Here is a 14,025-nt window from a genome sequence, read left to right on the forward strand (position 1 = left end):
TCATGCATATGATCCAACTGATTTCCTTCCATGAGCGCTCGCAAAGTCATGAACATTGATCCCGCTTCCACAAAAAACACCTCCCCGCATGTCACGGCAGCTCGGGAAATGACGCAGGCACAGAACTCGTGTTGTCCATCATTCATCAACGACATTTTCTATTCAGGTCTTCCAGTGCTTCACTGAATTTGTCATTAAACACTGGAAACTAAATAAAAAGGGAACATGACGTTATTTTCCAAAATCAGGACTAAATAAAGTGAAGCACAACATTGTCTTATAAGACGTCGTCTTGAGATTTAGGATGTGTTTTCCTTTTTTGTGTCCTCTTTCCACAAAGTCCCGGAGAGAGCTAATTACTGTTAACATTCAAACAATTTTGCAATTGCAATCTCCGAACTGTGAGACGGGCATGCTAACCAGTGCGTCACTATGCCACCCTTTCTTATCTTTGTATTAAAATAAAATAAATGGGGTTATAAATAACGACCTCCTAGCTTGGACCACGATTTACAAGTCTGCAAAATTTTTGCCCGAGTTTGCTTATTAGGTCACTATTTACAGTATAAATGAACTCCACCTTTTTCCTCCCCTCTCATCTTATTTTCCCCGACGGTCGTCAGTTCTGTATTGTTTGTGACATGAATTCATCAAGTGACCCTGCCATTTTACAGAATGTTATCTGTCACATGATTTCATGGCCTGCAAGCACAATAACATCCTGCAGCCCCAGCTGCTTGCCTGCTTATTCCTCGAACAATACACCATGTGTGAGCTGCAAGCAGTCTCTTCACATCATAATCCTATTACACAAGAAAGGACGGTGTCAATTGATCGAATTGGTAAACCTTTATTTCAAGGTGAAGTGGCAGAGCAAGTCCCCGCAGAGTTGGCAACACAAGTAGGCACACGTGTAAAGACAATCAGAAATAAACAGTGTGCAACATTTTTCAGGGCCCTGAAGACACAATTCAAAATGGCACAAATGACTAATTGGTTGCAAAACGTATTGCACGCTGGAAATAACAGTGGAACATGCAAAGTCTCAAACAATCCCTTCCTGAACTACATCTAATTTCATATCTTTTGTTGAAGGCATAACAATACCTTCATTCGCATTAGCAACTTTTATGATATACTGATTGATTTGATGATGGATGTGCGGACTGAGACCACTATAGAAGATGATTTTTTTTCTTTTCTTTTAGGCAAATTAAATGATAATATCCAGGGTCAAACCTATGAAACTGTATAAAGGTCTCTCTATATTTTATCCAAATTATAATACTTGTGTCTGGAAGTCTTTTGCCATCACTGGGCTTTCAGTTGGACACCTGTGACTTTGCAGTTCCACTGTAAATGTGTTTAGAATTAAAAATCTTTATATAAATAATTACCACAAAACATATCATCTCTCTAAGTATCAGCTGATACTCCAAAAAATCTACTGGACCAGAAACATACATTTATATGTTTACATGGTACTTTATATCAGAAGTGCCATATTTCAGAGGTCCCCAACCACCGGGCCGTGGACCTGTACCGGTCGGTGGGTCGGCTGCATGAAATTTTTTATCTATTTATTGATTTTTTTATCGACGATCAATTAATTCAGGTCAAGACGCTCATCCCGGTCAAATAACATGTTTCCCCAGTCGAGCCCGCAAAGCTACGGAGCAGATGCTTAATGGTGAGTTTTATTTCTATGCAGTTTTTATTATGAATGTATTGTTCATTTATATATTTATATAAGGGCCGGTCCGTGAAAATATTGTCTGACATGTAACCGGTCCGTGGCACAAAAAAGGTTGGGAACCGCTGCCATATTTCATATTCACATGTACCATAATTGTATTTGGTCCCTAAGTAGAAGTGAACAAGTAGTAACTGTAACAAACTTTATACATAAGGCTTCTGTAAAAATTCTGTTATGAACGAAATTGAGTGGGACAGAAGGGTGTCAGTGAAAAAAATGATTTGGTTCCACCCTGAATTATGTGCTTGTGTTCTTATGTGTCATCATGCTTGTTGTAGTAGCCAGAGAAGAATGTAAAAATGCTGATAATCAGACACATCACCAGAAAAACCATCAGTGACAGAAGCCGCTTGCTCCACGAAATCTTTGGGCAAATGCGGCTAAGAAGAACCAAGACCTCCTCCATCCTCCTGTGGAGAAGAATAAAAAAGCCAACTCACCTGCTTGAGCTTTATATTGTGATTGATTGTGTGTCTTCAATGTGTTTGTGAACATTTTTTAAAGGCACTTAAAAAGAATATAATTGTACTGTGTGTCATACCGGCTTGCTTTGATTTTCTTTCCGCTTTCTTCATCCCTTATCTTTGATTCCAGCAACTTGTCTGCAGCTTCATCCTCTTCACGCTTTTCCTCCTGGATTGCTTTGTTTTGCTTCAGTCCTTCTTGGTAGCTTCAGTGAACATATTATACAGTCTTATTCATCGGCAAGTTCAAACAGCACAATGTTACCTAAGAAAAAGTCATCACATGTGCAGTATGATATTTCGCAATACACTAACTTAATCTTTAATATCTTTAATGTGATGATCGGCCATAATGGCTGTGTTTATCTATCACAGAAAGTGCATGTGCAAAGAGAGAAGGTCTCACCCTTTATTGTACGCCACTTCCTCAATCTTTGCCTTGAGCTCTGCCCTGATTTCTGCTCTGATCTCCTCCAAGTTGACGGCGGGCTTGGCAGGCTCCGCTTCCTGCTGTTCCGTCACACTCTTTCCACTGCATTGTTTTGCATAGGAAAGCACAGTTAGTCCTCGGCCACATCGCGGCAATCATTTTGAGAGTGCGTCCATCACAACATAAACCTGATGAATTGCAACAGCGGCAGTGCAAAAACAAAAAAATTTGAAAATACCAAGGGCATAGAAAGCTAAATTGTATGTATTTGGTTTTTTTTTTTATCGCTCATCCTGTCCAACCATGCGCTTAAAACTCTGAGTAAACTCCCCTGTAAGATGCCATAGAAATAAGACAGACACAAAGAAATGCAAAAAATTCTATTGATGAATTGGCAACATGTCTCGCAATAATTTTTTGGGGTTCCACAAACTCAACAGTATTTATACAGAACTTAAAAAAAAAAAAAAAACTGCCTTTAAGGCACACAAATTAAAGAGGCAAAATCAATCACTGCAATCGATTAATCACATTGTGCATGCTAAACTACAAGTAAATTAGGCCACAGAAGTAGCGAGATGTTTGTTATTGCTCCTCTCTGGCTATTGGCACAAAACTCAGCTCTCTCCGTGACCAGGATACGACTGCAGCACTGAGTCTGGACTTGGTCAAAAACTCGTGTTTAGATTATGAGCCTGGAGAGCAACTTCAGTGACATTGGATGATATTCTTCTATACATTTCCCCATTTCTCAAGCTTCTAACACATCCTCTAGGTCACACAAACAAGATAAAATTTCCCACTGCCACATAAAATGCTTTTTCAGGCGTTTTTGGGCCATTGTTTGGAAGACTGCTCATGACCTCGGGAATCAACCGGTCTTGTGTGCACGTACAAGTGTGTAAGTGTGTGTGTGTGTGTTAACAAAACCTACCACTCTGTTGTCGCCTGTTGTGTCGATTCTTGTGAGGAGTTTCCTTTCACATCACCGGCTTCACTCTGCCAGGGCGGGAGCGGTCATAAAATTATTAAAACATCCTGTAAGCTAAAGTCGACACACTTTCGCATGATTTCTAGATGGCCGATGCAGATTGTCAAAATAGACATCTACGTTTAAACCAGTGGTTTTTTTTCCAGTGGGAGGACCCATAAAAGATTATAAAAGAGACTGAAATACAAAAATTAATAACAGTGTTGTTTTGCATTCATGGCCTTAAGTATTTGTCTGTCTGGTTTTGTCTAACATTGGTGAATTTACCCATCCTTTCTCGGTACCATTATTTCTCCAACAAACTAACAACCATAAAAAGCAAGGTTTTTACATCCTTCCAGGCAAAAACAATAGTTGTGTGAATCCAAGTTGCTGGAGGTCAGGAAAGGACATTGGACTCACCAAGGCAGGAAGAGGCGCAGCAGGCGTGGAAGCTGTTGGAACATTGGGGGCGGCAGTGGGAGGCATCTGACCCGGAATATTCAGGAGATTAAATTTAGGCACCACGGCAACACTCACTCTACGTCTGGGCAGCGCCTAAGCGATAGAGGACATCGTCTTGTTAATGTTATGTACAAAAAAACAAGTTTGAGATTATTGGGCTGGGATTGTTGCGCACCTTTCCGAGAGTGAGCGACATGGATCTTGAAGCACGAGAAACGCCATCATCTGGATGGAAAAGATATTCAGTGTTACATTTGGAAGCACTATTAATACTGTATTTTAGATTTTTGTTGGAATAAAACATGGACTATCAAAGTGACAAATTTTGCCTGATACTCGTTCTTTTTCCTCACCTCCAGTTTCTACGGAGCCTCCATAGCAGCGATTAGAGTTTTGGTTGGCAAGCTTTTTAAATTCCGTCAGTTCAGCGTGATCTTTCTCATATGTCCTCTTGAGGTTTTCAACGTATTGCATCATGACCTCTGTGGCTTTGCTCATGCGTTTCTCCTGTGGCCAAAATTGGAAAAAGTTTCAGACTGAATATCCACCTCAAATAAAACTTCCACCTCTTCTATAGTGTTGACGTGAAAGCTGCATAATAAAGTCGAGTTACTGTGCATGTTTTTGGAACACCAAATTTGCTAAGACGCGTTGGTGTATTAATGTGTCAAAGATCTAACCAAATAGCTTTTTTTTTTTTCAGTAACTGACAGCCAGACTTGCTTCTCTCTGACACTGGAATTTCGAGGGAAAATAAATGACTTGGCTGATAAAGTCTCATTGAGATTCCCATGAAGAAATGAGCAGCTGTACAACAGCACAGGAAATAAATTCACTTCGAAGTTTACGCTCATAAATAGCAACAGTAAATGTTTGCTTTGGCCGTACTAATGTCTGCCGTGTCAGATTCAATCCTTCACCATGAAACATACTATAACCATTCCCAAAAGCACATTTCTTAAAAAGGAAGTGACAGACACTTCTATAAACATTTTGCCTTTTCAAAGCTACAAGTATAAATTTAAAATGATTTATTATTTGCAATGCAGTCTGTGGTCATGAAGACACATGATTGTGTCTCAATCTTCTGAGCATTCCTATTTTTTGTAAACATTTTTTTGTAATGTTTTAGTTGTAAGGTACCTAAGGGTGTACAGCAGACAAAGGTTCATGTGAATGTACCTGTCGAACGGCCCCAACTATCTCAGATCTGCTCGAGAGGCGAGTGGCCAGCCGATGGAGCACTGCCAGCGTCTCTATGAGCCTCTGGTAGGCCTCACGCTGCTCCAGGTTCTGCCACTGTGGGGCAGTCATCTGAAAGTTTCCAACAGCAAAAAAAAATCACAATCTTCTTTTAAGAAAACAGTGTTCTGAAGTAGAATTACAAATACTAAAAAATATGGTTTGAGTAGAAGTACTCATTCAACTCTGGTAATAAATAAAGTAAAAAGTGCAGATTTTGAAATGTACTTAAAGGGAAAGTCAACTCAAACGTTTTCTTTCCAGTATGTTGCATGCAGCCCCACATTAGTCTAAACGCGAGATTCTGATTAATATTGTATTTGTGGAAAGTGAATAAAGCAGCTGAATCCACTCAAAGTCAGAAGAAAAATGAATACCGAATAAAGTTACAGAAAAATCAACTTAAGTTCAGCACAAAGTATTTGTATTGTTTTGTTCCACCCACAACTGACATCATCAAAAACAACACGATTCCTAACCCGACAGGATAAATATTAACAGTGTCCAGGAAGCACTTTTTTAAAAGTACTAACCTTCAGTGCAACTTTGAATTCTTCGAGCTCCTTTTGTGTATCTTCCTCAGTCAGGTTCCTCTCCCTCTCTGCCTGTTTGAGGCGGGTCTCCAGGGTGTAATTGTCATTACGAAAGGCCAATGACAGCTGGACGAACGCATTCTAGTGGAAGGAAGTGACAACAATTAACTCAGGGTGGCACTTCATATTCCACATAAAAAGCACAGACGAGATGGAGAACAAAGGAAGTCTCTCATGGTAAAGGGAACGTTGAGTGTTATTGTTTACTGTCTGCATTAAATGTTACTGTTAACATGCGGGGGACCCGCTGTGACCTTTCACCTTACGCTGTGAATCCATCAAAGCTAGGCTGCACATTTTCCAACACACTACAGGGGAAACACATGACCTCCGACTTTTCTGATGCACACACAGCCCAGCGGGACCAACCGCACGGACTGATGCCTGAACCAGACGTCACTCATGTTTTGCATCTTGGCCACAGGAAGTCACCTCGAGTCTCTTTTGGGTGATTGTGACCACAAAATCACTTTCCTGTTGACAAAACACACCGCCATATCCAAGCAGATGTGTTTGTGACCGTAATTAACTACTATGGTAACAAAACAGGGTTTTGTAAGCCGTAGGATGCATCTGGAAAATATAATGGAAAAATCAGAACTGCTTCATCCTCATGAGGGTTGCGGGCATACTGGAGCCTATGCCAGCAGTCTTTTGGGCGGCAGGCAGGGTCGCCATCCAATTGCAGGGCACGTACAGACCATTTGCACCCACACTCACACCTACGGACAATTTAGAGTGCTCAATTGGCCTACCGTGCAGAAAAAACTCTTAAGTAAATTGCGTTGCAAACCTGGAAAGATTACAAACCTCAACTTCTTTTTCTGTGAGTGGAGGTGGACTGGAATGAGAGCAAAACAAACTGGTGGTTAGACAAGTTGTGCAGCTTAAAAGTTGATTAGCTGTTGCTTTGGGACACACACCAGCCGGGAAGGCCCCGATGAAGTTTGAGTTTTCTCAGCATGATGTCGGAGATGTTTGGCATTGCGTCCGACTTGGTCTCCTCGCTGCTTGGTGAGGAATTTGGAGAGGAAGCGGTCCCTGGAAACCCATTTGAGCATATATCTTTGAAATCCAACTTAAGGTGAACTTGTACACTCTTTGTTTCATCATCATCATCAACATCATCATCATAATCATCATGATCAGATTTTCCCAGAGATTCAGGAAGTGCACACCCTCAGCTACATTCTGTTCTGAAAGCACATTTCGGTCTTGCGCGGATAAACAAAAAGAGTCACCTTTTTCCTGTTCAGCAGCTTCACTCAAGTCCGGTAACTTGGAGCCGACTATGGTTTGGTTACGCATCAGCTTGTGGTCCTGCACATGCATCAGACGAATACACCAGCTTAATACATTTCATGATAAATGAGCTCAAATGGTACATGAAATCGCAAGAGCAATGTTTTACCTCTCTGAATTTGGACAATTTGGGTCCAGGGAGCTCTCTGAGCACCGAGGATTTCAAAATGCCATCCCGGGTTTTGTCCGAGCTTGCGTCTTCTGCTCCATTTCTGGAGTTAATGCCCCCAATGGCATCCCAGGAAACAGCCCTCATTAGTGGTGGAAAAGCACCAATGGTCTTAATTTCAGCAGTACAGGGGGCCTGTTGCGTTGGGGGTCGAGGGACAGGCTTGGCGACCCCTGTGGCCGGGGCCTGGTTGGAATTTCGTCCTCCGTCGTCACTTTTAATGGCTCCCGGGGGACTTTTGGCTTCACAGTTTTCCTTTGGAATGGCAAAACGGGGTGTTAGGGTCCCAGAAGACACTTTCCTCTTCTCTGTGGGCTTCCAGTCCACGGCTAGTCTGTTGCCCTGAGGGAGCCCATGACATTTAAGTTAATTCAAGGACCACTCTATTTCAACGCTGAGTACAAAAAAAAATCATTGCGACCTTCTTTTGCATGTCAGATTTATATCTCAAAGCATCACTGCGTTTGGTTTGAGTAATTTGGTAAATAAAAGGAAAGCTGACCTCTACATCCCTTTGTCCCCTCACTGAGGCAATGTCCAGATGCTGCAGGAGAGGGCGACACAGACAATGACATGTATGAGTTGACCTACTTTCCAATACAAAGAGAAAATGAGAAGACAGCTATGAAGAAAGAAAGAGAGGTAAATAATATGTATGTTTACCTGGCTGATCGACTGTGGACTGCAAGTCACCTCTGGGGAACCCACAAATGGACCAAGTGAAATAAAAAACAAAAAAAGGTGAATAACTGCAATGTCACACAATTTAGCAATTTTGTCTTAAAGATTTCCTATTAACTAAATCTTGAAAAGATGGAAAACAATGGAAAATGGAAAATAATTCTGTGTTTTTTGCAGAACAAAATACCCATTTAAGGTACCATGGACCTAACAGTGCATTCAATTTTACTTTGGATTCGATGAGAACGGAATTCCAGAGAGAATGGTAGTATTTGGTAGCCGCACTTTGACCAATGATGTGTGTCACCTGTGGTAGAGTCAGAAAGGCTGCTGGTAGAACGGCGGCCCCGTCGCATCAGGAAGCGGTCGCTGACCTTTTTGGCTTGTTCCAGCAGCTCCAGATTCTTCTGGCGATCTTCCTCTGAGAGCTGCAACTCCGGCAGCTTGTCCTTCACCAGGTCAATCACATGACCTGTGCTGTCTAAGAAAACCACGCATATACTTCAATCCTGAAATATTTTTATCCAATATTTCTGGTTACGTTATCGTGTATCGAAATCATAAAATAAACAATTGCTCTACTTAGACAGCATGCGTCCGTCCATCTATCTGTACGTCCGTCCGTCTGTCCACAATCTGTACGTCCATCCGTCCGTCCATCCATCCATCCATCCATACATGTGTGTGTTTTATCTACCGACTGTGGTGATGGATCCTGTAGAGAAGTTTCTTGCCAGACGAGCTCTTGGGCTGTGTGGCCTACAATATCATACACAAATTACCATGGACTTTTGAATGGATGTTGTTATCAAACCAATACATTCATCCGGACTACATTTCAGACTGGTTGCTAGTCAGTCACAAGGCACATTACAGAGACAGTCACACTTTCTCGCTCACATTCGCATTGTAACTGACCTAATACCAATGGAACCATATTTTGACTGTGCTCACCTAGCGTGCTCCAGAGGACGTCCATCTTGCTGGACAACCGAGGCCTGTTGTGGATAGATGATAGTGGGGCCAGTCATGACAGCAGCTCTGCTCTCAGCAGGTGCACACTATACAAACAAACACCACAAAGGCAACATGAGAAAATCTCATTTTGAGGAAGTCATTCAGTGTTGTATTAAATACACATCCAGTATCTGTAAATGCTCAAATGCATTGAATAAAGGGGCCTACGGAGGAACATTACCATTGCAATGGCAAAAAAGAATCACTTTGGGAATTTGGGAGCGCAGTGAAAGCTAAAATAAGTGACGATTATACTTGTTGATATCTTGCATTAATAAATCTGTGAAAAAAATTGCATAAGTGAGAAAATTATGCTGGTTGTCCCTAATCTCTGCAACATGAGACCCGACATGTTTCAGCTTTTCTTCTTTTTAGTAAGGCTCATAAATATTCAGTTTCATGGAAGCCAGCATAAAATGAATAAATTAATCCATTCTTACATTTTGGATTTGAATGCAAGAAAGGATAGCCAAAAGACGGTGTATTACTAGTACCTAGTATAGTTATTGGTTTGGTTAAATCTAATCTACTCCTATAAACCTGATGTTTATACTGTACAATGGCGATAGTGATAGCATAGCATCATCAAATGTTGGCTGCCCAACATCTCAAGGAGGAAATTTAGGTTTCTGTATTTAGAAGCAATAATAGTTTCTTGTCCTGTTGGAATGTGGTGCATTCCACATCCTTCTACAAGGTTTTGCAGAAAATAATTCTTTTTGAGGTATGATGGCAATAAACAAGACACTCGCAGGCCCAAGCATTACTGCCTCCATCGCTTCTAAAGAGAATGCTAGGATGTTATCCACATTCCTCAAGGCATTCCTCAATGCTTTAAATGTCTTAAAAGTATACCTTGTTTGGAGGAGGAAGCCTGGCGTGGTATCGCTGACAGCGATTCCTCACCACGGCCAATTTGATTACACACGAGCAGCTTTCATGGGCTCACATGCTTTGGCCTAATACGTGCTTCTTTGTAGGAAGACACTATGCTTTGTACTCACCGTACTGGGCGAGCTTGAAGAACTGTCCAAATCCTCGGGGGAGTCCTCTTCTTCCTCAGGCACCGTGGGCATGGCAGGGGGTAGACACCGCCGGGAGCGGGTGAGAGGGAAAAAAAAGGGGCCCTCAGCAGTGGAATTCTTGCTGGACTCCTCGGTGTTGTTGTGAGGGACAGATGACTGAAGAAAGTCCTTTGTCTCTTCCTCGACCTGAATAAAAGTAGAAAATACCTCAGGTTATTTGGACAGTACTGGATGTATTCCTATAAGGGCAACATTGCGTAAAGAAGTCACTACGTCATTTGTTTGTTACGAGAAAGCAAAGTGTGGAGAGTCTCTGTCGTGAGAATGCACAGGTGCAGTCACTGAAAAAATATCCGCACCTCTTGTTGTGGCAATCCACAAAACAAAGCAGTATACATGTGGGATTCTAATAATCACCTTATCATATCACAACTATTTGTTTACTATAATCTTTGTGGCTGTAGTTTTGAAAAATTGTGACAAGGTATTGCGGACCACACATACACAGTTGTCCGACAAACTCACTGTACAAATTCTTTAGCAATGATGCAGTCATTATGCAATAATCCACATTAAATAAATAACAGCGTTGACATTTTGCGCAGGAGAATTGTGAGCGTTGGATTGATTCGTCAGTGTGACAAATGATGATACAATATCACCTCTTTATAACGACGTCCTAGAATTGCATAAAGTGCGACAGTGATTAAAATTGATTAGACTCAAAAAAACCTGCGGATGAACAGTCCTAAGGCTAAACCAAAATGAACACAGTGTACTCTTGTAAACATTGAACTCATCAGGCGCCAGTGGAGTTGCTGACTTCTGAAAAAAAATAAAGTAATAATACGTAAACCGTCTTTGGTTCCTTGAAATTGAATGAATTATTATTATTATTACTTAGATGGTAAGAAAAGTCAGAAGTTATTCCTATTAGCATTCTTAACTGTTGGGGTGAGAAAATTGGAGAGTCTCTGAGACGACTGACTCTCGCAGGCTGGCTGTGGCGATGAGTCTCCGAGGGACATTGTAAAATAAACACAGGGGCTTTTACATACACAATATAATAAGAACATCCTGAGTGGGAATCACACATTCAGCAACAGAGGGGGAAATTACATAACTCCAGCTGTGTTGTCTTTATTTGTGGGTGGTGGTGGTAAAATTAATTCAGTAAATAAAATTGCCAGAAACACAAGAGTATACTGGGTATAAGGACATCCTGTGATACTGTATTCATTCAAAATGTCAGCATTGATTTTAAAGTAAGAACTAATTGGGTTATTTTGCTCCCGGGCTAGTCTATTTTTAATCCACCGCAATGAATACAGATGGCGAGTGATAAACACGCATTTTATAATCTGCAATCATGACTGGGATCTAAACAGGTCAATCGAAAGGAATGGACATGCATTGCACATCTTACGTTATAACGAAATGTCATTTTTGATAGATGTTAATGACAAATGTTGGTACAGTCCAACCATGGTAGAGTTAGCACAGAAACATCAACGTTTATTGTACATTTTAAATTTCAAGCAGTTATTTGAGCTCCAAATGTAGCTTGTTCCTTGATGATAAAAAGTAATATGATCATACAAATGTAAATGATCTGATATGTAAGTACATCCTTTCAAGTTTAATGACTATCTAAATCTTCCTTTGAACTCTCTTCCCTGTTTTGAAGCAAATATATGCAAATCACCACACGGTGCCAGGCCACTGCATTGGTACAGGAACATTTGCATAAGGTGATGTCTGCCTTTGCCCCACAAAACGTGTCTCTGTCAAATGGAAAGTATATAAATACTATATAATAGTATATAAATAAACAAACCATTAATAAATAACCATATATAAAATGATGTTTCTTTCAGACACACTTGACAAATGTTCAGTCAGCTTCACCGCATAAGCCGTCAGCTAAACTAAATGGGAAGCACCAAGAAGTATACCTTCAATCCAGACTAATTTACAGAAAAAGACGGTACTGTCTCGGACAAACCCAGGTACTAACACATAAACAAAAATAATATTCTTCTTCACGTCAGCAAATAATATTCTTTCTCCTCCACTGCCCAACACAGCAGAAAAATGACAGGGAGAAATGCAGGATGAAAGTCCTGCACAAAATAATTTTACAACGTAAACATGCAGCATTGTAGATTTCCGCCAACTCTGCATGAGGCTTTGCACTGCAGACGTGACCATGAGACAGAAATAAATAAGCGCTTTGATTATTTCCTGTGGGACACAGGGACTGACACACATTTCTGTGCACACACAGTCCAAATGCAGTATTTGTTTTCTCATGCTATCATTTCATCCACAGTGCTTTTAACAAGCGAAGGGCAGAGATATGGGGACTGTCACCTTTGTTCCCCCCATCGGCACGTTACATAAGACAGACCCCTCCTGTCACATTTGTGTAAAATGTGGCTAAGCTGAGTCAAGCGTGGGGCCCACAGAGGAAGTGCTCAGCTCAAGAACCTCATGTGACATAACAGGCTAAAAAAGTCAGAGACATTGAACAAAGATGGACAATCAATATCTCTGCTGAATTTCAGATGCATCACAAGATCAACAGTCATTTGCATTAAAACAGTTTCAAGTTCAAGTAAGATCCTCTAAAAGACACAGCAGAGGTTAACGTGCCACTCATCCTGCACACATCTCAAACAAGAGACCCCCCACGATAGAAGCCCCCCATCTGAACCTGTCCAGCCAAATTGAAGCGCTACCTGTGTCCACCTCCAGTTCCCAGCGGACCTCCTGTCTCAGGCGACTTCCCACCGACTGTCACTGCACGCTGCCTTTTCTCAGAAAAGGTCTCCAGCCTCTTGGTCTCCGCTTCCTTCTCCCATCCCCTCGCTTCCCTGTCTTTTTTCAGCAGCAGCCTCTCTTTGACTCCTGGGAGCTTTGACCATTTAAGGAGAGAGCTGTATGCCTCTTTGAGCTACTTCAGACTCTGTGCGTGTATGTGTATGTGTGTGTGAATGTGTATTTGTGTGTATGTGTGTGTGTGTGTGTGTGTGTGTGTGTGTGTGTGTGTGTGTGTGTGTGTGTGTGTGTGTGTGTGGTGGTAAAGTTAGTGAGTGAGTTGGTTCTCTGCCCGCTCAGGGGAAACCACATTTCTTTCGCTAACTTAGAAGAATTGGTCATGCGTAATAAATAGCTTTTTTCTTTACAAAACGACAAAATTTATGTAAAGGTCTAAAACAGTTTTTTTTAAATTTTTTTATGCTGATCACGCAGTCGTCACACGGAGCACAATTGATGGTCACTGTAATTTGCAAGAACAATCTAATTAGACTCAGTTTCTGACCATGAACAAGTTTTGGAACAAATTGATTTTAAGGACCGCATTATTATGAAAGCTGCTCATTACAAACCTTACCTTATTGCATCTGTCTTGTTCTGTGTCACCTGTGGGAGCCAAAGAGATAGAATTGATTTGCATTTAAAGGGAAATAACATGCAATGCAAATGCGACCGGACAACAGAGGGAGAGACAGTGTGCCATAAAATGGGCTGGAAAGAAATCGACTGTCCCATCCAGGCAGGTGTTGGCAGGGGCGAAGTTAAGCTGCCAAGTCGAACTGCTCTAACGCCGTCATCTTCATCACTAGGGGCAACAACAACCTGGCAACTGAGTCCAGAGACATGACTGAGTCATCTGCTCGGGTTGCTGGCACTGACACTGGCCAGTATCTGACCCCGGCTGAAGTTCCGCGCCATTTTATGAAGCTTTATGGTTGTTACATAATACAATTAATGCTATCCATCGCATTTCTCAGGATCTGTCTGTTCTGGATATACGTAACTTGATGGACAGTGAGCTACCATTAACATCAAACTCCTAGTGCAGGTGGGGAAGGCCAGGGAAAGTTAAAATGGAGGGCTGTACTGAA

General features: G+C 41.5%; 1 protein-coding gene across 2 annotated transcripts; it reads right to left on the minus strand.

Annotated features, from left to right (window-relative positions):
• Nucleotides 1-834: 834 nt before the first annotated feature.
• On the minus strand, nucleotides 835-13,534 carry irag1 (inositol 1,4,5-triphosphate receptor associated 1). Of its 2 annotated transcripts, none has more exons than XM_088371908.1 (20): nucleotides 13,512-13,534; nucleotides 10,094-10,300; nucleotides 9,027-9,133; nucleotides 8,770-8,831; nucleotides 8,380-8,553; nucleotides 8,055-8,086; nucleotides 7,894-7,935; nucleotides 7,332-7,733; nucleotides 7,162-7,240; nucleotides 6,844-6,961; nucleotides 6,731-6,761; nucleotides 5,861-6,001; nucleotides 5,268-5,399; nucleotides 4,439-4,592; nucleotides 4,261-4,310; nucleotides 4,044-4,178; nucleotides 3,585-3,649; nucleotides 2,627-2,752; nucleotides 2,298-2,426; nucleotides 835-2,166 (listed from the first exon to the last, which is right to left on the minus strand). In XM_088371908.1, exons 2-20 carry the CDS (start codon nucleotides 10,163-10,165, stop codon nucleotides 2,010-2,012), a joined length of 2,208 nt encoding a protein of 735 aa, XP_088228034.1. In that variant the 5' UTR covers nucleotides 10,166-10,300; nucleotides 13,512-13,534; the 3' UTR covers nucleotides 835-2,009. The 2 variants fall into 2 exon arrangements, with proteins under 2 accessions (XP_088228034.1, XP_088228035.1); XM_088371909.1 differs by lacking the exon at nucleotides 13,512-13,534 and adding an exon at nucleotides 12,856-13,066.
• Between the last annotated feature and the right edge of the window lie 491 nt (nucleotides 13,535-14,025).

The sequence above is a fragment of the Syngnathus floridae genome, chromosome 3 (assembly GCF_059516105.1).
Source record: "Syngnathus floridae isolate MCC-2025c chromosome 3, RoL_Sflo_1.0, whole genome shotgun sequence".
Taxonomy (NCBI): Eukaryota; Metazoa; Chordata; class Actinopteri; order Syngnathiformes; family Syngnathidae; genus Syngnathus; species Syngnathus floridae.